At 42.5% G+C, this 27,286-nt stretch overlaps 1 protein-coding gene across 1 annotated transcript in view; it reads right to left on the reverse strand.

Moving 5' to 3' along the window:
* TFAP2D (transcription factor AP-2 delta) overlaps positions 1–22,234 on the reverse strand; it is a 46,987-nt gene extending 24,753 nt beyond the window's left edge. The window contains exons 1-3 of the mRNA XM_007435380.1: positions 22,196–22,234; positions 20,746–21,243; positions 17,423–17,483 (exon numbers count right to left, since the gene is read on the reverse strand). Of these exons, the coding sequence (XP_007435442.1) occupies positions 17,423–17,483; positions 20,746–21,243; positions 22,196–22,234 (598 nt within the window). The remainder of the gene's footprint in view (positions 1–17,422; positions 17,484–20,745; positions 21,244–22,195) is intronic.
* Between the last annotated feature and the right edge of the window lie 5,052 nt (positions 22,235–27,286).

Below are 27,286 nucleotides of genomic sequence, written 5' to 3' on the forward strand. Positions count from 1 at the left end.
CCGTTCCCACTGCACTCAATGTACATTTAAGTTTCTCCTGCCATATCTAACTCTTCTGTCTATGTAGAAAAGTGAGCTGTGGAGTCCTTGGTGTTCTCTGAGCTTGGTTGTTTTCTTGCAGATGTTTCATTACCCAGCTAGGTAACATCTTCAGTGCTAGAAGGGAGTGGGGTTTGCTCTCTGTTTATATATAGTAGTTTGCCCTGTCAGTATTGATAAGGGTATTGTTTTCTCCTTGATAGTTCCTTGATTAGGCTATTGTTTGCTGCTTGGTTGTTTGTCTGGTGTTAATCCTGGTGTTAATCCCTGCTAATCTGGGTGTTGATTGCTGGCGAGGAGGTGTTCTGGTCTTTTTGTTTCCTTTTTATTGTCTCTCTTGAATAGTATGTAAATGTCGTTTATCTCTATGTGCTGTTAATGGCTGACTTCTCTGAATACCAAGCTTCCAGGAATTCCCTCACATTGAGGGTACATTGTGTGAGCAGATGCACAATTGTATAAACAACCATTTTTGCTTCTCTTGACAAACACTCATTTCTCACAGTAGGCTATCTACTGTCTGCCAATCACATATTCTTCAAATTTTTCCATCCATTTCCTCATCATCAATAAACCTTTTATCAAGGTATACCAATTTAGTTATTTTATCTATTTTTTACTCATTTTCTATAGCTTGCAATTGTTCACTCTGTTTTCCCTGTCAACACAACTACCTTGGGCTTCAATGTATTATTTTCCAGATCCATACTTCTTATTGCATCATACAATCTGTCTAACATTTGTTGCAAAGGGTTCTCAACCAGTAATAAAGCATCATCTCCATACAAAGTGACATGCACATTCACATCTCCAAACACACTTCTAATGTCACCACAAGCATTCCTTATACATTTATTCATAAATAGATTAAACAACCAAGGGGACATAGTACTTTCTTATCATATTTCTGATAAGATAAGAAAGATAAGATTCTGATAATCATATTTGCTAAGATTCCATTTATTCTCACACATGCTTTATTTCCATTATATACTGCTGTTTTTACATTCTGCAACCAACCTTCAACTCCATATTCAACTGGAATATTTTATAACTCAAGCTACTCATTTTTGTGGTGGGAAAAATGCCCACTTTAAAAAAGGAACCAAAGTGTTTGGAGATACATGGCATGTACAACTATAGTGATCGCTGGGCTCCTGGCCAAAAGAATGCAAACAGCCCCAAACTAAGCAAGGTTATGGGTTATATACCCCGGAACTGTTACATAGGAATGATAAAGAAAGCAATGTAAATCATGCTATGAACTTTATAGCCGGAATGCAACATCTAATAGTACTATGGGATGACCTTATTATGATCTGACCCAGTGCTTCTAAATTCCACACTCCTACAGGGCTCCAAACCCACGCCCTTCTACTGACATTGACACCTTCTAACATAAGCAATGTCCTTTATTGTACCCATATAATGTCTTTTTTCATACCAGGGAAAAGGCAACAATCTGGTTTCTGTTATCAATCTCCTTCCCCTCCAGGGTCATCAGGCTGTTTCAGTTCATCTGCTCTGTCTAATATACACTTCAGAACCCTAAGGAAAGGGTAGAATATTATTCATCCCTCTCCCTACTTTATCTAAAACAACCATAAGATTAACTTTCTCACATTCACACATTGTTCAGTAACTCAGTGAAGAGCAAAAATCTGCTCTGCATACTTAGGTTTGCTCATTGTCACCTTTCATGCCCTGTTAATCAGAATCAGCTCTGGAAACCATCAGCCTCTTGGACTTTTTCTTTTTTTGGTAATGCTTTGTATACTTTTTATGTTTTCTGTAATTTTATATATATTTATTGTTTTAATGGATCATGTGAGCTGCCCAGAGTCCCCCATTAGGGGGAGATGGGCGGAGATAAATCAAATAAATAAATAAATAAATAAATCTGCCAAAGTTTCCAGACACACTTCAGAACAACCAGCCTTAGAATTGACAGTGAAGATACTGAAGTGGTGGATAGCTTTCGCCTTTTAGGATCAGCCATCAACAGTAAAGAAACAAGCAGTCCAGAAATACACCACAGACTAGCACTCAATAGAGCAGCCATTAAAGCCTTGGAAAAGATATTCAGATACTGTGATGTGTCTATACCTACAAAGATCAGAATCATGCAAGGAATGATATTCCCTGTGATACTCTATGGAAGCAAAAGTTGGACTTTGAAGAAGCAGGACAGAAAGAATATTGACATTTTTGAACTTTGGTGTTGGAGAAAGCTCCTGAGAACATGGACAGCCAAGAAAACAAACAAATGGATCATCAAACAAATCAACCCACAGTTCTCAATCAAGGCACAAATGACCAGACTCAAATCATCCCACTTCGTACACATTAGGTGAAGACCCATTTCTCTGGAGAAGGCTGTAATGCTGGGAAAGTTGGAAGGAAAGAGAAGGACAACCAGCTGCAATGAACTCAGTTACAGTGGCAATGAGTGCACCCTTGGAAACCTGAAAGACCAGGTTAGGGACAGATCATCATGGAGAATAACTATGTGGTCACTAATAGGCAACACCAACTTGATAGCGCATAATCAATCAAAAAATCAATTTCTTCTGCCCTTTTAAATGTTAATCATTAATTCTTCTCTTTGAATATATTACTTACACAACTATTTTTTCTGTATGTACACTATGCGACATCTTTCTTTTGTCCTCATTTTTCTCAGGTATCCTTCAAATTATAGACACTTTTTATATTACAGAATGTTTAAAATCGTACAAAACTTAAACAAATCAATGAAATACATATGGGGCAATGAGAGATATTCCCTCCGCCCCAAATCCAAGAGCATAAGCTGAATGGTACAGAAAGAGAAGTGTTTTTCAATATCATAAATCCAAAGAATTAGTACTTTAGAAGGGAATACCAGCATCCTGGATTTGGATCAGAAGCAAGGAGGCAACCAAAACATCCATTTCAGGTTCAGGTGTATGATTCCAGGGAGCTGTGACTTTGTTAAAATTCTCCCATTCATATTTTACACACACTGCAGTTTCTGGGTAATTGAACTTGACCAGTCATCAGTATTTCTATCCCATCTCCCTTATTTTTTTTTATCCTATGCATAATTGTTTTGATCATTTGAAGGAGAGTTCATTGTAAGCATATTCTATGAATACACTCAGCGATCTACATATTTAATTCTGAAACATGGAACTAATATGGAGTAAAGGAACGAAATATGGAAGAAACCTGTAAAGACATGGCTTATTTTTCAGAAAGTAAGTCTCTATAGCAATGTCCTTCCTAAGAACACTCCATTGCTTTCTGCTAAACAACACAGGGGTATTGCTGATGATCATTACTGCTAAGGCAAAAAAGGGAGGGCTGCATTTGGCATCTGTAGAAGCAAAATTTGTCCTTTAGCCATCTAGAGAGTGGCTCAACCCTCTAGATGGCCACTCAGTCCTCCAGAGGGTGGCTCAACCCTCACTAAGAGGAATTCACCAAAGAAACAAGATATTCTTCTGCAAGTCCAGCAGAAAGGTCATTCTGATCATCACATACTTAGGCAAGTCAAGGAGATCCATATGATTTGTTCTTAAACTATCGTTCATTTTATTCTCCTTTCACCTGAATTGCATCTATTCTGTATTTCACCTGTTTATGACTCAACTATTTTCTATTTTTGGCATATGCTATTTTATACTCAGCAATCTCATTAATTTATTAAGGATAGTATTTTAACTACTGGAAGACAGCAACTCTCTGATTTCTCAGCTCTACCTGAAGATGCCCGGGATAGAACCAAGCATAACTTCGTACAGGGCGGGCATTCAAATGTTGCACTATAGCAGGCCAGTGCCATAGGAGTGGGGAATTTGTGGTCTCCAGATGTTGCTGAATCACAAGTCCCAGCACTCCTCACTTCTGGCTATGCTGGATAGGACTGCTCTAACACTTATGTTTAACTTATGTTTATATTTAACTTATGTGAGTTGCCACTGAAAAATTGCATGGACATTATTTGAGGCCAAACAATGGCTGAATGATCTGGGAGGACTGCAGGGTCTTTAGTGTATAGTTCTTGCCTAACTTACCTTATCATAATGATGGGGGTATAATCTCAAATACATTTAATAGTGTGAAGAAACTTAAAGAGCAGACTCCCAAGCACGTGCAATCTTTGGGGGCATCCTGTTCTCTGTGCTGTACTTGCCCATGACAAAGAGATGGGCCTTCCTTGCTCAGGAATGTCCTCCTCTCGGTGATATGCCAGGCCCCAGTATTGACAAGTTTCAGGAGTTTCACCTGAAGACTTCCCTTTTCATATTGGCCTTCCCAGCCTAATTCTCCCTAACATTTCCATTTAAGAGATTGTTTTTATCTTGCTTATTTTATTCCCACATAGTTTCTACTCAGTTTTTACCTTGCTTTATTCTAGAATCACTTGGTCATTCTAAGTGTTTCAGGATTTTCTATAATGAGAAGCAGTATAAGCACACTTCTTATATACATTACTTCCAAGAAACACACAAATGGAATGATCAAAATGATATTTCCTAAAATGTGAGACCTCTTGCATTATATGTTGAACAGAAACAATGGTTTCTGAAATCCAATTTTCTTAATAAATGTGAGAATTTACCAAAGGAAACAAAAAATTACTTCCAAACTAAGATAGTTGAACTTACATCCCATTGAAACCAGCAAGTTAGTAAAACATAAAACTCCAAAGACTTTAAAGCAGTGTAGATTCAACAAATATCTCCCCAATGTGCATTTGATTCATCTACAATAGAAGTTAGCAGTACAGAGAAAACCAGTTATTTAACTGTCATATCATGCACATGTTGACATTAGCCTGCTTATTCAGATTTCATTCAAACCAAAAGCATTTAACAAACTTAGTTGTAGTTGAAGGCACAATATGGTTCATTTGTATACTTGTATGCAAATAGAATATTACCTGCAGCATGGATGTCAGAGACAAATTAAATCCGATTTGACAAACAAGATAGAAATGAAGCAATTAAATATTAATATTTCTTTGCTATAGTCCAACCTTAGGTGCACAATTTGTGCTAATTCATAATTGTACCATTTATTAACAACATTTTGTTCCTACTTTTTTCATTGAAAGCTTCATCACACAACCGATTGCACAAACACTACTGCAAGGTTTTAAAACATTACTGGCTCATAAAGAGGTACCATTTGAAATGGTACAATGAACAAAGATAAAAAGGAAACAATGGTTGAAATCCAAAAAGTTGTATCAGGTACACTGCCAGGATTTAGTGATACCTAATAGACTTTTGGACTGTCCTCTCACAGAATGACCGATTCTGCACCTGTCTCTCTTTCTCTCTCCCCCCAGCTGCATGATCCAAACTACTTTTGAAAGACCTCTCAGCTTCTAAAGGAGGTTCCCTTATGGAATGTGCAACTGCTGTTTGACAAGCTCAAGCCCAGATCTGCCTTGGGCATGCAGAACTAGCTGTGCATTTCCTTGGATCTCAGCCAGCGAGAACAAAAGCGTATCTTCCAATAAAGGGAAATCTTATCAGTTTAGGCAGTTCACCAATTAAGTTGGTAAACTGAAACATGAAGTTCTGAGCAGCCTTTCTGATTGCTGGTACCATGCAGCTGTTACTCGGCAACCAGAGTGCCACCTGCATGGCCCATCCGCTGAATGTAGGGAACACCTGGTCTTGGAAGGAAAAACAAGCAGTTCTGCAGCATCTCCAACACAATGGTCTTCAGAATATTGCTCTGTTTCCCTCAATATATGGTGGCTATATTCCCAGTTCCCAGTTTCCCTTTTGTCATTTTCCTTAACCAGTCATTCTGGTTTGGCTACCATGTGTTCAATAGCAAGATGCAGATTTTGGCATTAACATGTTTTGCAGTTATGAGCAGGGAGCTTCCAAGTGCACTTCTAGCCCTGCAAAATTGGCAGTGCACCATTTCTCAGCATTTTTTTTTTTTAAAGAAAAATTGAAGATGGTACAACAAAATCATAACTGCCCCAAGTGGAAATGTCCTTTTTTTGTCCTATTTTCCTGTCCGACTAAGCAGAGCAAGCAGATTTTATGGTGTTTTGAAATACTACAACAAGGTCCAATTTGTTTGCAACAACTGACAATGGAGTGAAAAATACAACTTTACATCATGATCTTACTAACTTCAGCTGTCTGCAAAACAACTCTAATTCAGCTCCAGTATTTTCTTTAATCTAGTTCAGTGCCATGTCTTAAAATGGCATCTAAAGAAGGTTAGCTGATCAGTTTTCAATCTAATAAGGATTTACTTATCTTACCCAAATAAAATATGAAAAAATGAAAGAAGTTTTGACAGTTGGATTTTATATATTCAAAAAGGGGGAAATCAATTACTTGTTTGTTATTTCTTTCTAGAAAGCTTTGATGACCCTAATAGTACTTTTGGACCTGAAAAGACCCAATTTGCATGTCTGACCCATGGCTTGAACACGACCCATTTTTTTTTCTACCACATTTTTCCCTTCTGCATTTTAATTTTTTAAATATTTTTTAATTAGAATTTTTTAATGTAATGGAATATACGAAAACCAGAACAAAGATAGAAAATAGGAAATAGAGAAACAAGGAAAACATTGAAATAAAAAAGAAAAAACATACAATTGTACCTTCCATCCTTCTTTCTACTGAGTAATTGTCATCTTAAAATTTTCCCCAACCTCTTTGTCTCCTTCTGCATTTTTAATTGTCATAAATACTTTAATTATAATAAATACTTTTTGGAAATTCAAAGGCTTATAGCTATTTTCTAAACTTTCAGTTGTCTAATAAAAAGATTTTGGATTTTTTTTCTGAATGGTCAACACATCTGCTTTTGCTTGTTATGTTGCAATACATTCTTGTTTCATTCCATATCCTTAAATAGCCAGACTCAACTGAAACACATTTTCTAATTCCCACTGATGTTTCTTATAAATTTCACATGGGGTTAATTTAATCCAGTTCAGTAATATTTATTTAACGTTTATTTATTTATCACATTTATGTGGCTGCCCATCTCCCAAAAAGCAACTCTGGGCAGCCATATGAATATCTTTATTCAAATAGTGAGTTAGCTTTTGAATTCCCTAGAAACTTTCATCACACTAGATTGTGCAAAAAGCAATGGAGGAAGACAAAAATAAATACATATTTAATCAAATGATGCTTCTGTACATTCCCAAGATGAATTGTGAAGTGCTGGAAGGAGGGAAAAGGGACAGGGACATAGAGACACACTGTTCTCTAAATCTGTTTAGATTTGTTTAGATTTTTTTTTATCCTGCCTTTATTATTTTTATAAATAACTCAAGGTGGCGAACATACCTAATACTCCTTCCTCCTCCTATTTTCCCCACAACAATAGCAACCCTGTGAGGTGAGTTGGGCTGAGAGAGAGGGACTGGCCCAAAGTCACCCAGCTGGCTTTCATGCCTAAGGCAGGACTAGAACTCACCATCTCCTGGCTCACATAAATTACATAAATTACATACATTTGCATAAATTATGTTTATTTTTTACAATGTTTTTAGATAAATAACTGGTGCTTAATGATGCTAATATATACAGTGGCCTTAGTTTAACAAGCATGCAGATATTTATGTGGGGCTCTTTTTACAGTTTCTTAAGTGGCTCCCTCCCTCCCTCCCTAATTCGCACAGGTGTTCCTTATCACAACTTTGATGTGCTCGCTCCACTAGGCAGCTTCATCACTTTCACTTCTTGGCCTTACCTTTAGCCTAGAGAGAAGAATGGAAAGAGGAAACAAGAATTCTTTCCTGAGTTTCTTTGAATCCCAGCACCTTTGTCAAACTGCCCTTGCTGACATCTGGTCCACCCTTTCTGAAGGCTGCAGTCCAACCCTGCAAAACGCTTTCAAATCCTGCTTGATCCTGCGGCATCCTCAGCTACAGAGTCCTCCACCAGCCGTGACTGGATTCGCACGGCCCCTCCAGCACACATACAACACCAGCAATGTCTAACAGCCAACAACAACCTCTTCCATTGCTTAACGCTTCTGCCTTTTCGCACATTTTCATCAAAAGACCGTTATGTCTGCTCTCGGGTGTCTGAATTAGGCAGGAAGCTTCTAAGGGACTATGTGGCAGTTTGGCTGGAGCTGGCAAGAAGCAAAGAACCGCTTTCACTTTGAGTCCATTTTAGGTCATCTCCTGTCCATCCTGCCACAAGATGGAATTCATCCCTGCTGGATGGTGCTTGGTACCCAGATTTAATGACCGAAAGGCAGTGTCCACGTCCCAGGTTCTGTCAGCTTGTTATCCAGAGTTATCTTGTGTTTTTGTGAAAATGATATGCAGACAGAAGATGTAAATAAAAAGTTAACTTCTTTATGCAAACAAACTCAGATATTACTTTTGGTTAGTGCACTAGCTTAAAAGAGGGAGACAGTTTGCTGTAGTGGAAAAGAGGGAGCCAGTTTAGTGTAGTGGTTAAGGCACCATGCTAGAAACTGGAAGACCGTGAGTTCTAGTCCTACCTTAGGCACAAAGCTAGCTGGGTGACCTCGGACCGGTCTCTCTCTTTCAACCCTAAGAAGGAGGCAAGGGCAAACCACTTCCAAGAAAACTGCAGGGACTTGGCCAGGAGTCAACACTGACTTGAAGACTACACTAGCTTAAAAGATGAATAGAAGTTAAATTGTATAGTATCACCTAGTGATTACTTTTATTTAATATGTTTTATTTAAAAGATTTGCATGGCTGACCATCTTAGAGCACAAATCATTTAAATTATATAAATGTAATTAAGGAACCCTTAAAATAAATTGCTATACATTGAAGTTACTCCAAAGGAAAGTATATTTAGGAGGGCAATACATTTTAAGGAATTAGAAAAGTTTTTTAAAATATTGTAGAATAAATCAATGGGGTGAATTAAAATGTGATTTTAAGGCTGCAAACGTATTTTTACTTGTCTGGGAATAGTCCTCAATTAATGCTTTGAGGTTGTTGTCCCCCCCCCCCCCAGCATAAGCTTTTGTTGCATCAGATTACAATAAAAAGGATGAATGAGGAAAAGGTTGCGCCAGAAACTTCTACAAGCGGCATCGTTGCTTTGTATATTCACCACCATGTGAGCCAGACTTTCTTTTCTGCCAGTATGGATGCCCAGAAGCGCGTTAACACATACTATGAAACTTTATTCATTGCAGGGGAAGCAGCAATATTGCTTTCTCCCCAAGTCTACCTGGCCTTGAAATTTTCTCCAGCACCATCAAAAGTTTATTCTTCTTGAAGGCCGCCAAGAAATGGAAAGATGCCGTTCAATGCCAGATCACCTTGATCAGGCGCAAAGACGCATCCTGCGTTGCTCAAAAAGGTTCCATTACCTTGTCCCAAACTTTTATCCCAGTCTACAGGATTTGCAGGGACAAAAGGTGTTTGCTTCCTCGCTTTGTTATCTTCCTTTGATCCAGGGGACAGATGAATAGCAGAAAGAAAAAGGGCATGGTGGTTATCACTGTAATAACAAACAGTTCAATAAGAGTAAGATAATTCTTTTTCCGGAGGGCGGGGGGGGGCTCTCAGTGTTACTGAACTATAACTTCCATCAGCCTCAACCAACTGTGGCAATACTGAGGGATGTTGGGAACTGTACTTCAACAATATCTGGAAGGCCACCAATGCTCATCCCTATTCTAAGTAAAAAGGACTGACCTCTTGATTTTTCTTTATAAGGGGAAATCATGTTCTGATCAGGTAAAAATTGTCTCCTTTTGACTCTTTCTCTGCCTGTGATATTCCTTTCCCTTTTTTTGAGTAAAGATCACTTTAAATGGACATAGCCTGTGGGGTGTAATATCATATATCCCTTCCAGCTATATACTGGCAAACAGGAATAAAATACTGCCTGGAACAGTCTTGATATGATCCTTTTGTGATGGCACTGAGGCTCTTTTTATGCAGTGACCTGCTGGTACACATCATACATAGCTGAGTGCCATGAATATTATTTCTTGCAGTGCTTCATCAATATGAACATGTGCAATGAAAATGCACACCAGGATAAAGATATATGGGAACTGAAGGATTTGGAACCTGTTGAAAATTATGGAACACTCTTTTGAATAAGCAAAAGCTTCCTCAGATGCTAGCAGTACTCCATCTAATTCAAAATTTTTACATCTGAAAAAAAAAAATCAAATGAGAATTTTGGAAGCATGCCTATTGAGCACAATATGTAAATCTGGGTTTGACATACAAATTTACATATTCTGGTATTTGCTGCTACTTAACATGACCTGATCTACAGAGAGGAGCATCCACCCCCAGTTGCACTTTGGACCAGAACAAGAGTGCATAGACTTAAGTCTTTGACTTAAACCTTAATCTTGTACACTTCTGCTTGAAAGTGAATCCTACTTGCTTCAAATTATATTGAACATGTTGTCAAATACTTTATAACTTGCCTCTTGATAGATTAAGTCTGTCAGCACCAAATCACCCCTCCGTTTTAAATGCAGTCCTTCTGTCAGTTAAATTCTACTGACTTCTAAGACTTTAGGAGGCAAGATCTACAGAAGGTTGCCAGCACCTTCAATCCTATGGAAATCAATCACGTTTAGAACTACAATTTCCTGCACATCGGGGTGCAGTGCTGAGCCCACTGCACATGTTTTTCTCTCTGTGTTGTACTCTATTGATTTTAACAGAAATTTAGCTGGACATTTCCTCTGAATTCCTCCCGTGCATGAGAATGTAGATACAGTAAAAGGCATCCAACTCTAACCATCATTTGGTTCAGTTCAGGTTACAATCCTCCAAAGATGGATTTGCATGCATAAGGTGGTTCTGTGTGTCTCCTTGAAATAAGGGACTACTGGACTGATTTTGGCTGCATTAAAGCAATCCTTGCCTCTTGTGGCCTCTTCAGGTGATTATAGCTGAAGCTGTGGTGGCCTATAGCCTTCAGTATCTAATGAGAAGGACTGTAACCCAGTAAAGCTTTAAAGCATCAAGCATTAATGTTGGGCAGATATGGCTATTCTCTGCATTCTGAGATGCAGCATCCACTGACTCTGGCAGAACCAGCCTCTGAAGAATCCTTCCTGGTTCTGTAAGAACCAAGCTGAGAGACATGAAGGGGAACGGGGCTGAGAGCTATGAATCCTTCGGGCTGGAAAGTGAAAGACCTCTCTGAACATGCTGCTTTACCAAGGGATTCAATGAATCTGCTTGGAAGGTTCACGTGACCCGCCAGCCGGTCCAGCCATTTCTGAACCCTCAGCAGCAACATCGGGCTTGCCAGCCGCTTCTTTTGCACGGGTCTTCCTCGCCCTTCCCCAGGTCGGCCAGCCAGCCAGTCTTTTTCTTCCTCCCCTTCCCCGCCTGGCTTGTTGTGACTCCATTTGAAATCTGCTCAACTGGAGCTATTAATTAACCTAGCGCATTAAGCTTTTTCATGGGACGCAGATTAAATGGCTTCTTGAAAAAGAGGCAGCCGCGTTAAGGACAATACAGTAAGGGCAAATTATAGATATTACGGGATTATCGAGATGTGGGCAGCGAAGAGCTGAAGAGAGGGGAGGGAATTGGGGCGATAGGCACAAAGACTACAGTTCAAGCACTGCGCCAGAGGACGGGTCCTTGTTTTCTCCTGGCCTTGCGCCGGGCTCCGGGCGCGACTCAGCCGTCCAGGCAGCGGCCGAGGCAGCAGGCGCGCGAGATGGAGCGCCCTCCGCCTTCCAGCCCGGCTTCCACGGCGGGGCGAGAAAGGGACTCCGGACTCTGACTCTAAAGGCGGCGGAGGGTTTATCTGTTCAGCCATGTTCGGAGCAAAGTTTCCCGCGTGGCTTTTAGACTGGCCTCAGAGCACCGCGCCGAATGCTGGAGGGGAGCCACAGTTTAGACGCCTTGGAAGGCAAAGGAGAAGGACCGCGAGACGGCTAGGAGAGAAAGCGCGCAGCCCAACGCGATGGCAGGCGGCAAAAGAAGAGAGCCTTCTTTACAAAGCGCGGACGCTAGAAGGCCCGCCCGCGCGGATGTGCGTGGTGTCCAGACGATTAAAGGGTTCCGAGGTCTGGGGAAAGAAGCAAAAGAAGCACAAGGCAATAGAGGCGGCGGGGCGGTGCGTTTGTGTACCTGCGTGAAGTGGCCCTGCCAGCCTTACTCGCGAGGAGTAGGCTTGGACTCTCGAGAAAACAGGCCTAGGATCACTGTCAACCTCAGCTCTGTCATCAGTTGTCCTCCTTCTCTTTCCTCCCCTGATTTGGAGGAACCGCTGCCCCCAAATTCCTTTAATTTTCGTTTCTGTTCTGGTGAAAACCAACGAACGGCTGCTCCTTCCTCCCCCGCTTGCGTCCTGTTCTTAATCCTCTCGTCTGTATTGTACGCCCGGGCTTCGAGAGGACGGCGGGGAGGCGAAGCTGGGTTTTTCCTAATGCGGCACATGCATCCTTGTGTTATATCCTATCAGAATGAATGCATAAGCAAAAATCGTAGGCTTTTTGATAAAAATGCTTGGTCTGAGATATTGCCCCCTGGAGCTTTAGTCCATCCCATGCTAAAAACTCCCTTTCCTCCCCACCTCTCCCCCCCCCCCCATCCCGAATAACTTATTAGGCTGAGGTTTCATAATTAAGTGCCTCAAATTAAAAATGCAGATCAAAGACATACAATCAAATCCGAATAGGCTGTGCCTTAAGTAAACATATCAAAGGCGGGGGTGGGCGGCTGTCCAAAGAGGTGCTTTATTGGGTAGACTGCTTTTTGGTGACTGATGCGCAGGCTTTTTATAAGTCTTTTTTTTTTTTAAGATATTTTTAATCAAATAAGATCTGACAATGTTCCTAGCTCTGCATTAATACCTCAGCCTTTTCATGTCAGTCACCTCTAAGCGATTTGACAAACTCAAGATCTCTTAAAACGGGAAGAGTTCAGATCATATTAATTTCTCCAAAATGTTTTGATTCAAAGTAGTTTGTATTTTACGTTGCCAAGGGCAATCGGGAAAGAGACAGTGTGGATAGCCCGGGTCCCCTTTTTCTTTTTATGGCCCAGAGGCGATAGCAGTATTTAAGCTGCTGAAATTAGCCTGGGGCAGGGGAAGAGAGACGATCACAAAGTGAAGCAAGAGGCAGCTTTCTTTTTTCTTTCTTTTTTGGGGGAGGGGGAGGGGGGGGGGGAGTGCCATTTCATAAAACGACACAGGAGGGCTAAGGATCACCACTGGCCTGTCTTGTCCTCCCCTCCCTCCCGCCCTCCCTCCCTCCCTCCCGCTTGCTTGCTTGCTCCCTCCCTCCCTCCCTCCCTCCCTCCCTTCCTTCCTTCCTTCCTTCCTTCCTTCCTTCCTTCCTTCCTTCCTTCCTTCCTTCCTCTGGTGCATTTGGTTCCTAGACCAGCTTCCAGAGAGGAAGCAAAACCGAACAGATGACAGAGAGAACGAGAGGAAGAAGTTAGGGAAGAAAGGGACTCCCCCCCCCCCCCCCCAACAGCCCTAGACTTATAATTAGGGGATTAAAAAAAAACAACAACTAAATTATAAAGACAGGAAGAGAAAAGAATGGAAAGGGGAGATGGCTGGAGCCGAGAGAGAGAACTCTCTTTCTTTCGCCGCTCCTCTGTGATTAAAAATCTCAGACATCTTCTGTAAATAGGAAGTTCGTATCTTTGCAAGTGATTCCTTTTGAAACAGCCGATCTGAATATTCAACTTTTAAGGCAAAGCTGTGCCTGTCTGTATGTACAACATTAATATGATCTCTGCAGAATTTGGGTCCTCAGAAAGATTACCATATCAAAGCTTGATGCCTGAGGCTAGAGAAGCTATCGATACGCTCGCAGCAGGTAAAGTAAAGATTATTGGTTGCGATGGTGCAAGGAGCGGAGCTCCAGGCGAAATCCTGCACGTCATTAACTGGAAGTGATAGCGGTGGGAGCTGGGCCACCTAATCAGTGGCTACTATTGGCGCTGGCTGGTAATTAGCTCGCCAACACTGAAGTCCTGCCGCCCCAATCGCCCCTCCCCCACTGCAACCTTCAAAAGGAAAACGTCCTACTGGCCGACTCTCATGGAAGCAACAAACTGGCCAGGCCCAAAAGCCCAAGAATTATCAGCTGGGACCAGCCAAGTCAGAGGAAGAGGCAGGCAGGAGGCAGCTTCTTGGGTGGGATGGAGGTGTTGAGGGCACGAAACAGTTTTCCAAAGACACAGGAAGAGCCAAGATAGATCCGGGGTGAAATCGTTCACTTTATCTATAATATCTCACCATTGTATTTAGTATGAATAGCTTACTCTTCACTCTTGTCAGTTCCTCCATCTGTTTAATAATTATTCATTTCTAAAGCCAAGTCTCTAAATGCTTCTTTCCTCTTTTCCCCCTCAATTTGGGAGTTGAAATTACTGGGTTGTTTTTTTTAATGAAACAAGATTTTTCTCCCTCCCTCTTTTCCTCCTGTTGCTTTCTTAAGTGAAATCTTTGTCTTCTTTCGAGACCTACAGTACCCTCCTTCTTTTAAATAATCCTAACCTGCCTCTGAGATTTTTAATAAAATGTTTAAAATATTAGGTGGCCTCCTTGCTATATTTTTTAAAGAGTTAGTGGCCAGGATGGAGACAGTCTAGCTGACTCCATATTGAAAATTCCAGGGCCCAAGTCTGAAATGTTACGATTATTACTATCATATTTTAAAAAGGGATAAAGTATTTATTCTGTATTTTAAGCACACATTTAAAACACACAGAGTTGTCTTCCCTATATTTCCTTGGCTTCACTAGAAGATGGTTGGCTCTTGGAGCCAGACCATGAGCTTTTAAGATTAGGCAAGAAACAGCTTTTCATCTTCAGACAAGATTTCTTTATTATCATTCTTTATATCATTGAATAACTCAGTTGCCATTTAAAAGGAAGAAGGAGTAGGGAGGGAAAGAAAGAGCGTGTACAGTCTTTCTTTCCTACAATCAGTAGCTCCAGTAATTGGAAGCTCCTTACCAGGAAAGAGCTTAGAGAAATTGCACCAATACTATCTGAAGGACTCAATATGAAAACCTCCTTCAGATGGGAGATTAGAGTCCAGTCAAGTGCTACAAACACAGCACCTCAGTTGAAGGCAACGCAGCTTCTTTGTCTTTGGGCAGTAATGATCTAGCCCAAAAGACAAAAACATTTGTCTATCTCTGACATGAACTGAGTTCCAAGACACTCAAAACTCCACCCTCTTGTGATGGGAAATGGAGAGTTATTTCAATGAGAATGAAGAAGTCATTGTTAACTATTTAAAGTGGCTTACACCAGAGAAATGCCCCTTTGTTTCATATCTAGACTGCAACTAGCCCTTGGAAAAAGTATTTTATTCTTCAACCACTCCATCTTCCTATTTATTTTCAAAGTTCATGTTGTTTAACTGCATAATGATACCACATATAAAATTACTTATGGATCCCCAAACACAGAAACGAAAACCTTTTGTGCATGGAGAGAAGGGGTCAAAAGATTCAGTCTGGTGGAAGGAAGGAAGGAAGGAAGGAAGGAAGGAAGGAAGGAAGGAAGGAAGGAAGGAAGGAAGGAAGGAAGGAAGGAAGGAAGGAAGGGAGGGAGGGAGGGAGGGAGGGAGGGAGGGAGGGAGGGAGGGAGGGAGGGAGGAATTTACAACTGAGATATGCTTTAGAATAGATGGCTCCATTGGCCTACAGTTAGGGAAGTACAACAGACAATTCATGCATTTATTTAGAAATAAGCCTTCTAGATTCCCATTGCTCCAAGAAGTAAAGCCGAGAGACCTATAAAACCTCAACTTTGAGAGCCGTAGTTGCAAAAGCGGTCAGCGGAACTGCCTTCAGACGGAGAGAACGCCTTGTCAAGGCGCTGTCCATTTCAGCACCAAAAAAGCTATTCCGGTCGTCTTTCCCCAATTAATGCGATTTTGGAACGCCCGCAGTCTGACCGGCTTTAAAAAACAACATTTCATTGCCAGCCTCACTTTGTGCTTCTTTTAGAATGCTATAATTCATATTATTCGTTATGACCAATTATGATTTTATACATCTAAATCTAGACTTTAAAATTAATATTCTGCTTGTTCATTGTGGCCCACTCTTCCCTGAAATTAAAATTCAATCCACTCATTCCTTCCACAATGACATTAAACTGGTAGAAAAGCTAAATGCATAACATATATAGTACAAATAGCAAATCTGAAATTCGCCTATATGTATTCACAAGCCAAATGGAGGAGGACATGGGTAAAGCAACTAATGTGTTTCTTTTCAGTTACTTCCAGTTTAGCCTGTTTATTAATTTATAAATGGCCTTATTTGTTTTGCCTGAATTTATTACCAAGTTATTGAGTGTACATTCCAGTCGATCCAATGAATGAAGATACAACAAATTCAACTACTGCACCATTATTCTGTCTGCTATCAGGGATTGGATCAGGAGTAATTAAAAGCCTAACATAAACCCAGCATGAATTGCAACCCCCAACCCAACAATTAAAGGCTGCATATCTCAATTTCTAGTGGTGAATCCCAAGCCTTGTGGAGTGGGTTGGTGTTGGAAGGGGATCACCTCATTCTCTACAATTCTTGAAAGTTAAAGGTTCCTCCTTTCCTCCAAATACATTTCACATCAGGATATAAATCTTGAGTAAGGTTCTGCTCTGATATTTTCCTTAACCTGCATTATAATCCTTCTGACAAGGTAGTACATGTGTCTATTAAAATAATGGTCACAAAAGAACTTAAACTGACACCCCCTGTACACACATATACATCTCTGTACACCTAAATCATTAGGATAGGAATATAGAATTTGGGCTGGGAAAATTCCCCAACTCGTTACTGTTGCTGAACTTTTCCTGCACCTACCAGCATTTTTATTTGCAAACACTGCCTTCTCTTTTAAACTTGGATTGCTAACAGTCACCAAGTTCCTTCCCCCAGCGTTCTGCTTTTCCGGGTGCAAACTGTTCCAGCCACAAGCATGACTGGAAGGCTGCAAGACGCTTACCGAACAGTGAAACAGAGCCAGCAGGGTGGGGGTGGGGGTGGGGGGAGAAGGTCCACGCAACATCACCATTAACTCGCAAAGACTTTCCTTCTTGAACCTTCCACTTCAGTATGGCCATGTCTGAATTCAAAAGCCACCTAAAGGCCCTCCAAGCAAAACTAATCATTTAAACCCACTTCTTCTCCCAGTATGATTTCTGAGATTTCTTACAAGATTTCACTGATGGGGAGTGGAAGGGGAGAGAGAGTTACAGGAATTAAAAAAAAAAAAAACAGCCAAGAGCCCCAAATGCTTTTCAAAACTAAATTTCAGACCCATAGCTTGTCCCACAAAAACTGTTTCAGGTGACAGGGAAAAGACTTGATTTTTGATGAAGGAGGGGGGAGGGATAAGAATATAATTTTTTAAAAAGTGCTTACCTCTCCTTATCACCCCACCTTGTCCATTCAACACTAGCCCACACTGGGCCTCCACCGAACCCTTGAATAAAGAAAATAAAATCAGATTCAGAAATCCAAGCAGGCAAAATGCATGGCTCCAAGGATGAAATGGTTGGGATTTTAGAACAGGCTGAAGTCGTTGCAATGGATATAATATCTCTCCTTTGGAATTGCCAGATGGGAAGGGGAAACCTTAGAAAAGCACAGCTCTTGCTCAAAACAAATAAGCCTTCTCTTTTTCTTCTTCTTTTTTCTGTTCTCAAATATGACAGTTCTTTGACAGACTGATTGATTGGCAGGCAGGCAGGCAGGCAAAGAGGAAACGAGTAGTATGGACACAGACAGAAGTTGCCAAAGGGATATTTGGCACAGGAAAAAAGAAAGAAGCAATAAAAATGAAAGTGACTCTCTGCTTATTTGTGTGGTATAAAATATGCACAACCTCTGGAAATGTAGCATCTCTGTGTCACAAAATTGCCACCAGTGAATCAAATTAGAGGGAGACAATGGACAGATCTGAGGATGAGTGTTGGGGTGGGAGAATGTGTTGGTATAAAAGTGGGTACTTCTTAACAATATAGTTCTAGACTAAGCTGAACAGGAAAATGACCAAGACAGGTTACGTACTTCCCATGGAAGTATATAAAGTGAGCATCATTGCCTGTTTTAAGATACAAGGGAGAACTTTGAAAATAATAATAAAAAAAGCCCTTTCTTCATGTGCATGTAGCGTGTACTGTGTGTGCTTATGTGCTCTGTCAAACTGCATCCTCTAATTCTTTTTAGTTAGTGCAAGTTTCAACAAAGACACACGCTTTCCTCTACAAACAAATGAGGTTTTAAGTATGAAATAAGCTTTTAAAGGTGTTTCACCTACTCAGCAGCCTGTGAAGAATTACGTTTATGTGGAGAAAGAGTTGGGGCATGATAATCATAATACCCCCCAAAACCCTTTTACAAAAACAACCTTTACAGTCCTTCTTCACCCCCACCCCCTTTTTCGCCATCTTGATGCTGGCCTAAAAACCCCTCCTTTTCAGGGCCTCTTTTGAGTTTAAATGTTCTGCCTTAAAGTGATTATGAAATCAATATGGACAAAAACTGGGCGACTGAGCATAAATTAAAGCGATGATGGGAAAAGGTGTGACAGTTTCCTTTGTTGCCCATGGAAAATCTTTTTAGGGGACTGAAAGATGTCCACTGCGGCTCCAAGAATCCCTGCATCTGTTAGGCTGACTTAAACAGCCTTCCAAACTATTGGACTTTCACTTAACATTCTGAGCAGGGGAAAGTATATTTACATTTGTTGCATTAGAAATGAGACATATGTTGATGAGGAAAGTGGAAAAGAGGGGGAAGGGAGATGAAAAAGAAAAGAAAGAGACTGAAAGACTGGAGAATAACCCTCTTCTAGAATGGTCCTTTCACTTTGGGCCATAAATCTAATAATTTGCTCCTATAAAACCTGGAAGTGAAATGAACAAAGCATCGATAAGGTAGAGCTATAGAAATCAGTTACAGGGGTTCCCTTCTCTCTTTTTACAGTCCTATTCCTGGTTTGCAGCTAAGGAAGTACCCAATGATGGCATGATCCAAACAAACCAGCATTTCTGTATCCTGATTTGAAAGCCAGCTGGGCTGCAAGTACAACTGAAGAATCAGAGAAGTGTTTTGTTGAATAGGCTTTTTAATAATCTTGCACAAGCCAAATACCTAATGAGCATGTGCACACACACACACACACACCCAGAGGCATACCTACATAAAGGAGGGAAGATATGATCTTATTTTCTCCTCTCTTAGCTAGGAACAATAATAAATCTTTAAAAAATGGAAATGATTCTTCCAAATGAATCTGCTGTCTCCTGCCTGGTGAGGGGAAAGGGAGGGTCAAAGGGGGGAAACGTTGTTTGGTCGGATGACATTGCACAAGTGACCAGTTGAATGGCACTAAGTCGAAAATTGGATAAACTATGGTGCTTTTTCGCACAGGATTTATGCATTGTGGGTTTCCTTGCAAACGACGCTAATCCCTTCTTTTGAAAAAAGATACAAGGCTTTGTGCTTGGCATAGAAAAAAAAATGTACAGCTAAAAAAATCAGCAGCAGACGTGGTTATAAAAAAGAGGAGTAAATAGGTCTTAGTGAAGCTAAACAGTGAATGGCAGATTTGGGAGAAGGAGGAACATAAGGGAAGCTCTTGTTGAAAACGGAACGGGGGTGGGTGGGAAGGAGGCAACAGACGCGTAGAAAATTACTGAGTGAGTTTCAGCGCAGAAAGTCAGGTTTTAAGGAGTTTATGGCCCCTGAGGATTTTATTCTTGTGTAGATTCCACCGTGTATGAGTGTGAGAGGCTTTCATTTAGTTAGCATATTACCCCTCAGCTTTCACTTTCGGCTTAAAAGAGTAAAACATTTCTGTTTTTCTCTGAAAATAGAACCACTTTTAACATTTTTTTTAAAAAAGGAATAATTCTAATTTAAATAGTTCGAGGGAGGAAATAGTGATAAGAAAACCAGAATATTAAATAATCACCGTGTCAAGCACGGTAACCAGAAACCACTTTATCAGATGTATCCGGGAAAATTGCTTTCTTGACTAACCTGTTGGGGTGATTTTCTTGTTCTTGGCGTGTTTGTGTGTGTGTGTGTGTGTGTGTGTGTGTATAAACATATAATTTTTTCCCTTATATTGAAATAACATTTTACAACGGGAAAAGTGTGTTTGTGTAAGCAAAAATGAACCGCTGTATGCTTCGGGAAAGGCAGAGTTGAGAGGTAAGCCGATAGGTAGTGAAGTCTTTATTGTTTAGATTTCTAAGGCGCCCATAGAAACAAATTCCATCGTGGGAAGGCCAGGAAGAGATTAAGCAAAAGAAATTGGCTGGACTCGTGGGTAGATGGAGGTTCAGATATATTCACACCCGGTACTACTTTCAGGGCTTGTTTCTTGCTATGGCTAACTCTGATCTTATTCCGTAATCTTTGCCGGTTTCCTCGCTTCGGGACCTAGTAGGGAGTCTACCTTCGTGTGTTTAAGGTTTTCTGGAGGAGAGCGGATTTTTCCTGGGAAACGCTGACTTTCGGTCGCGCTGCGTCCTGCCTGACTCGAGTGCTGGGTCCTCCACCCTCGTAGGACAGGGCTGGCAGGCGAAGGAGCAGCTAACCTGGCAGGGCAGGGCAGGCAGGGCAGGGCAGGGCTCGGAGATCCTGATCCGGGGCAGGAGAGGCGACGCGGCAGGGAAAGGAGGCAGAGAGGGGTCGGGGCGATTCCGCGCGCTCCGGAAGCGCATGTCATTTACCTGCAAATCGTCCGCTCCCGTGGCGGCCAGCCCAAGGCTTGGTCCCGGCAGGAGCCTTTGATCTGGATGCATCCCATATTGGGAGCCATGGCTCATAAGAGAGAGGTCGTGTCGACGGTAGGCGTCTAAGCACCCCAGTTCTCGCCTCTGCTCGTCCAGGCAGGAAGACTTGAGCGCCCGGGCGTTGTGCAAGTTGATGAAGTCGGCGGGTTCTCCATGGTGGATCTGCTGGTAGTACTGCTGAGAGTGGTGGAGCGAATTCAGGGAGTAGGCGTCGGGGTTAACCGCCGGGTGGCTGTGTTGGAACTCGTAGTGGAAGGACTGGTGGTGCAGGGGAGTGTACTGGTGGTTGGCAGAGAAATAGGGGGTGGCGAACTCAGTGCCGGTGGTGGAGTAGGTGAGCGGCGACGAGGAAGAGTAGGCGACGGTGGAGTTGGCCACAGACTCCAAGCATCCCAGCTGCATCAGACGGTAACTGTTTGATCCATCGTGACGTATCTGAAAGGCAGAAGGGAAAAGGTAACCCAGGGACGGCAGGCCTGGCATGGGGAAAGCGGGCGGCCCGAAGCACCCCGTTCTGCCTAGCGCTCTCCCCGCCCCCAGCCCGGCTTCCTTAGCCTTGGCCCTCGCCTACAGCTTGGGCTGATGCCGGGCAGCTCTGAGCTCTGGTTTCTTTTTTAAAGGAGAGAGACAAAATCAAAGTGTGCATGTACGTCTGAAAGCGAGGAATCCACACCGACGGGCCATTAAGTCGCTCTTTCCCCGCGTTGGCTGCTGGTCGTAGCCGCTTGGCGAAGTCACTCAACGCAAGAGCCGCTCCGTTCCCTGCTGGCCTCAGCCGCAGACCGGCGCCTTTTCGGATCCTGACTCTCTGGCTAAAGACGCAGGGCCCCTACTTGGGAGAGCAGGTTCGGCTCCTCTGTACCGAGGCTCTCGACACGTCTTTCCCCCTCCTGGTTAAAAAGGTCTCCGTCCCGTCCCAAAACAAGCCTATACCCAAACCTCCCCTTCCAAGAATCTGAAGGGGGGTCGCGCGTTGCTGGGCCCCCAGTTTCCCGGCTGTCTCTCAGGCTACTTTTCCAGGCGTCGTCAACATTTCAGCACATTCTCGCGCCGCTCAGCCTGTTTCAGTCCGGGCGACCGTTTGAATGCGGCAGTGGTTTGCCCCTCGCCTGTTCCTGGCGACAGATGTCCTAACGAATTTTCGCCCTTCACTTCCCCAAGTTCTTTCTGAAGCCGGATTATAATTCAATGTAACGGTCCAACGTGGATTAACATACATACACAAACATAAAAAAAGGAAGCGCGCGCGAGAGAAAGAGAAGAAAACCCACCCGCACACACGCGCACCCATCGAAGGCTCACTCGCACACACACATGCATAAGCATACACGCACACACACATACACTCACACGCGCACACACCCGCGCGCCCACACACACCAAATACCTCCGCATCGTGGACGAGTCCTGGAAAAGTAGTTGACATTTTGCGTTCTTCGAACGAGGCGCGAAATTAAATTCCTTCTCCAAATTTAAAAGGAAAGGAAAGAACCAAAGCCACCATCAAACCAACAACAATTTCTTTAGAAAAAATTAGAAAAATTGCCGTCGTCTCGCGTTTCCCCCAAATGTGGAAAAAATAGAGACGCCTCTATATTCGGTCTCAAGGCAAAGGTGTCCCCCGATCTGCTTGTCGGGATCGCCAGCCGTTTTTCCGCCATGCAAGCCTTTTAAAAACCTGTAGGAACAATTTTCCCCTCTGCACAAAAGCGGCTCCCCGGATCAGATTTTGTACTTGCTGGGTATTTCTTTGGCTGATGTCGTAGGTCCCTTGGTAATATAGAAGTTTTGAAAATTAAGCATCAGCACTGAGAACTGGGAGGACAATAGATAGAGCAGCTTCATCCCAGGAGACAAGGAATAAATATTGTATCTTCGCCTAATAAGGAACTGGAGGTTCTTTCAACGTTTTTATACATTTTCCCCTTCGCTCTTTCAGAACGCTTTTTTCTCACCCGTACTTAGGCTAATGTGGGATCCCCACATTCAGCGCTACGATACCGGCCTTTTAAAATTCTTATTATTGGGAAGAACTAGATCTATTATATAAAACAACATAGATGAATTTAAACTAAGCCATCCTTTTCAACTGGTAAGTTGTTTCTTTTAGCTCACTGTATTTGCGGTCTCTGTGTGGTTTTTTCCCCCCACACTTTTGACCAGAGCAGAAATTTGCGTTGTATGTAACTGAATTTCTCCCCCACCCCAAATTACAGAAAACCAATTAGCCGGGTTGTGTTTTTTTTTCCCAGAGAACAGAATCGAAATTAAGCCCCCACCACAGCCTAACCTTTTAATGTGGGGCATCCTAGATGAAATCACATTGGTTTTCTTAAAAAAGCGTTTCAAAGGAAGCACTTATTTGAAACCCGAGTGTTGTTGCGAGGCATTTTATATAGGTACTACACATGCACTCTCTCACACACGTTGACATATAGTGGAAATAATACTGAACGTGGAACTTCTGTAAGAGAAAAGATGAGCATTTTCCATTGGACAAAAGTATTTGCAGTGCCACAGACTTTATTTTGTTTAGTGGAAGGCTAATCGAGGCGGGTTTTTGTTTTTTTAAAATCCCCCTATTGATTCACCATAATCGGCCAGGTTCCCTTCGGGAGGTGGGCCGGCAGAGCCACCCCAGCCCCGCTGCCTGCGTCGAGGCGTTTGCCACCCTGGTCTTGCGCCGAGCGCTGCCGCGCCTGGTGAAGGCAGGCGGGTGAGCACCTGGCATCTCCCCTCTGCTGCCGGCGAGCTGAAACCGTCAGCAGTGGCGATAAGGAGCGGGTGGAGCTGGTTTTTAATTGCCATTTAATTTGCTTGGCTTTTAAGTATTTAAACCGCGAAGGGTTTTTCGGAAGAAGCCGCGGGCGAAGAGACAGGTGGGCTCTGTTTGAAGGTCCGAGGTAGGGGAGGATTTCTTGCTATCTGTTTGCGCCGGTTAACAGGAGCTGTCAGTCAAGCCGCTTTTCTTTCTACAAATGGACCCGGGCACACGACCGGAATGGCAATGCATTGTCGGAAATGGGCAAGGCGAGTTTCCAGACGGGCCCTTTCCAGGGGTCAGTAGCAAACCCTTTCGGCCTCGCCGGACTTCTCCGAAGAAAGATCCTGGGGGCAGGAATTCTTACTTAACTAGTTCATAAGAAAGAGAGAGGGAGAATGAGAATGAGACTGCCTCACATTTGGATCTCGAAAGGCTATTTATTAATAGGACTCCCGAGGGTCTTCTTTTCTCGGCGCTGGGGCGCATTTCGAATTGCGCCTAATAGAGATGAGCAGAGAAACAGGTGCATCGACCAGGGGTCCCTGCAATTACTTTAGGAAGCTTCTAGCCGTGTGTCCTGCAAGCAGAGCCATCCTCTGCATATTTCCCCGGCGGACAATCCCTCTGTCCGCTTGCTCCCGAGTAACGGTCCTTGGCTCTCTCCCTCCCGGTCCCAGACTGCAGCCGCCTTCCCGACCTGGCGCTGACTCGTCTCGAATTACCTCTCTTTTAAATATCTGACTGGCCCACCCAGCCCAGGACAGCCACCCGCCTCTTAGGATAATGAAGACGATTCAAACATTCCAAGTCGGAAACCTGATGGGGACCCCACTCAAACCGCAGCCGCCTGTGGCTTCTCTCCTCCTCAACCCCGTCCCCCGTGTAGTCTGGATTTTCAATTATTTTCTCTTATTAAGAATTCTTAGAAACTCGGAACTTGGCATACAGTTTTGTAAACCCTTCTTTGGCCCAATAGAGGCGCTGTCTTATATGGATTTAAATCCCAGATGCCTTGCCGTTCACCTTTGGGAAGAAGCCCCATCCATTTCAATGGTTCCTTCTTCCTTTCAGTGGAAGTGAGGAAATATGCTTAGGATCTGGCCGTCCAACTCGCTTTCCTCCTCAATTAGATTGAAAAGGAAATCCTGCTGTATCTACCCAGACATGGTCTTAAGAACAGGGACTTGGGAAATCACAGAGATGGCAGTTCTAAATCAGATGCCCCAGAGACTTCAGTGCCCTGCAGATCTAGAAGGCTCTGCTCCCTGAATCTGCTTTTGAGATTTCTCTCAGTCTACTATCTGATTCCCATAATAATCATTCTGTCACAGAAAGTTTTCATTCGTCCCCAGAAAAGTGAGGGTGGGGGAGCTGGGAAAAGAAAGGGCCAACTGGAAAGGAAGTAAGAAAGTGTTATGTTTTAATCTTCCTTGTTTTCGTTTAGGCTGGTTTGCGGTTTTCACTTCCCTGCAGCCAAAACAAGGCAGAGAAAGTGCACAGACCTTGCCAATCTCCTCCTCAGCTTCCTTGGCAAAATAGTGATTCCTCCAGAGGAGAATTTAACTCCTCTGGTCCTGCAGAGCAACCACAAAGCTGCTTTCCATAATCAGGGAAATCAGGAGTTGAAACAAATAACCTGGGCTCTGGAGGTAGATAGGAAAACTCAGTCAGGTCAGCTGCATTTGCCATGCTTTGAATGGGTTTGGTTATACCCTTTCAAGGAAATCATCCAGAATCACCCCTATGCTCCCCCCATGCAGAAATGGTCCACATCCAAATGTATTTACTTAGTAAAAGCTGTAGAATGGCTTCTCATTTGCTAGCCCAAAGCTATCCTTCTAAAGAAATGAATCACATTTTTCACTTAGTTAATTGATTCCCTTCTGTGCTGTCCTGGCTACAAGAGCAGTTTTGCAGAGCTGAGACATGATCAGGGGTAATAAATGAATGGCCTACTTTAGTTTTCCAGAGCAAATTCTCCCCATGTTTTTAAGCTTTCATCTGGGTAGCCTCTGGGAAAGGATTTTGAAGGAATGAAGAGGGAAACAGCATGGTCCAGTGTGAGAGAGTCTTGTGCTTCAGTGGCAAGTTGTTGTTGTTCTTGAGTTACAAGAAGAAATGGAAAACAGATTCCGAGGTGTGCTTTCTCTTATCAGAACAACAATAACATACAGTCAAAGGCAGGAAGGTCTAAATAGTCTTACTACCTGGGAAAAAAATTACTGTTCCCTTTCTCCTTATTAATGTATTTCTTTATCAAATTTATAACTCACTGACTCCTTGAGAAGATTAACAACATAAATCAAAAACATTAATAAAACTTCAAAAATTACAAAGATGTATTACTACCACAAACTATAATATAAAATCCATGAATAATGGCAGTACCCAAACAATACATTGCAAACTGAAATACGTCAGAAGGATATTCTTAAAAATGAAATCCTAAGGGAAGAAAGCTAGAATTTAAAAATGAGTACTAAATATTCTTAAAGAAAAGCAGGGAGGGGACAAGCCAAACTCTGAGAGGAAGGGAGTTCTGCAAAGCTGGGGCCACCACAGAGAAGGCCCTTAGCCTAGCAGATCAGAGCCAGCCACTTGCAATAAGCCTTCAAAGACTATTGGGGCACCTGGTTTGTAACATATGAAGGAAACCCAGCTTCACCAACTACCAAACCCTCTGTCTTGCCTGGAATCTGTTTTAGTCTATTACACTCCATTCAGTCCACAAAGGGACTCAAGCAGGAGCCACCAAAGAGCCTAATACAGCTTATTCACATGGAATACAGAAGTATACCTAAGAGTCATTTGCATATGTAGATGGCACACAACTTCATACCCACAATAGTAATTCCCAGTAGCTTCACAGAGATATTAAAGAGCATGGGGGAGAGAATAACACCTTGTGGCCCTCTGTAGCTCAAGGGCTGTGGAGCAGTGATCCTCTAAGAAAACCATCAGGAGCCTCCCCTCATGGAAGAAGCTGAACCATTACAAAGTCATACCTTCAACCTCCAATTCCCCAAGGACGTTCAGGAGAATATTATACTCAACGGTATCAAAGCCGCGTAAGCTAGAAAACACTACCATTGTCATGTTCCCTGAACAAAAATGTCCATCTGATCAATGCTGCCTCCATACCATATCCTGGCCAGAAACTGGAAAAAAAATAGCTCCAGAAAATACACTTCATCCAGAAGTACCTGGAGAAGCACAGCCACCACCCGCTTGACCACCTTGGCCAAGAATGATAAATCTGAAACCACTTTGTAATTGTCAGGAGGGGAAGGATCCAGTGATGATCTCTTCAACAAAGGGCTTAGCACCATCCCTTGACTGAAGGAGGCATTAAAAACCAAATACAATACTTCCCTCAAGGGGCCCTCCTGACCAAAATCTACCTAAAGAAAAGCTAGGTCTCAAGGTGGTGGCCTAAACATATCCAAGCACGCTGCCCAAGAGAAAATTAATCCAATAAAAGAGGGCAAACAGGTGCACTGGTTTATTCCTATTATCTTTTTTAACGGTGATATCAACCTGCCGGTAAATATGAATGCTTTGATCTGTGAAAAATTAAAAGAAAAAAGTAAAACTGGCCATTTAAAAATAGGAATTATAAATTTGTGTAAAGATCTTTGGTAATTATATGGAAGATCTAAAATGTTGTCTGTATATGGCAGCAACTTATATTGAAATTCAGCTACCTATATTCCC

Source organism: Python bivittatus, unplaced genomic scaffold (assembly GCF_059951505.1).
Source record: "Python bivittatus isolate LINGU-HERP-01145 unplaced genomic scaffold, Pbiv_v1 ctg000020_np1212, whole genome shotgun sequence".
NCBI lineage: Eukaryota > Metazoa > Chordata > Lepidosauria > Squamata > Pythonidae > Python > Python bivittatus.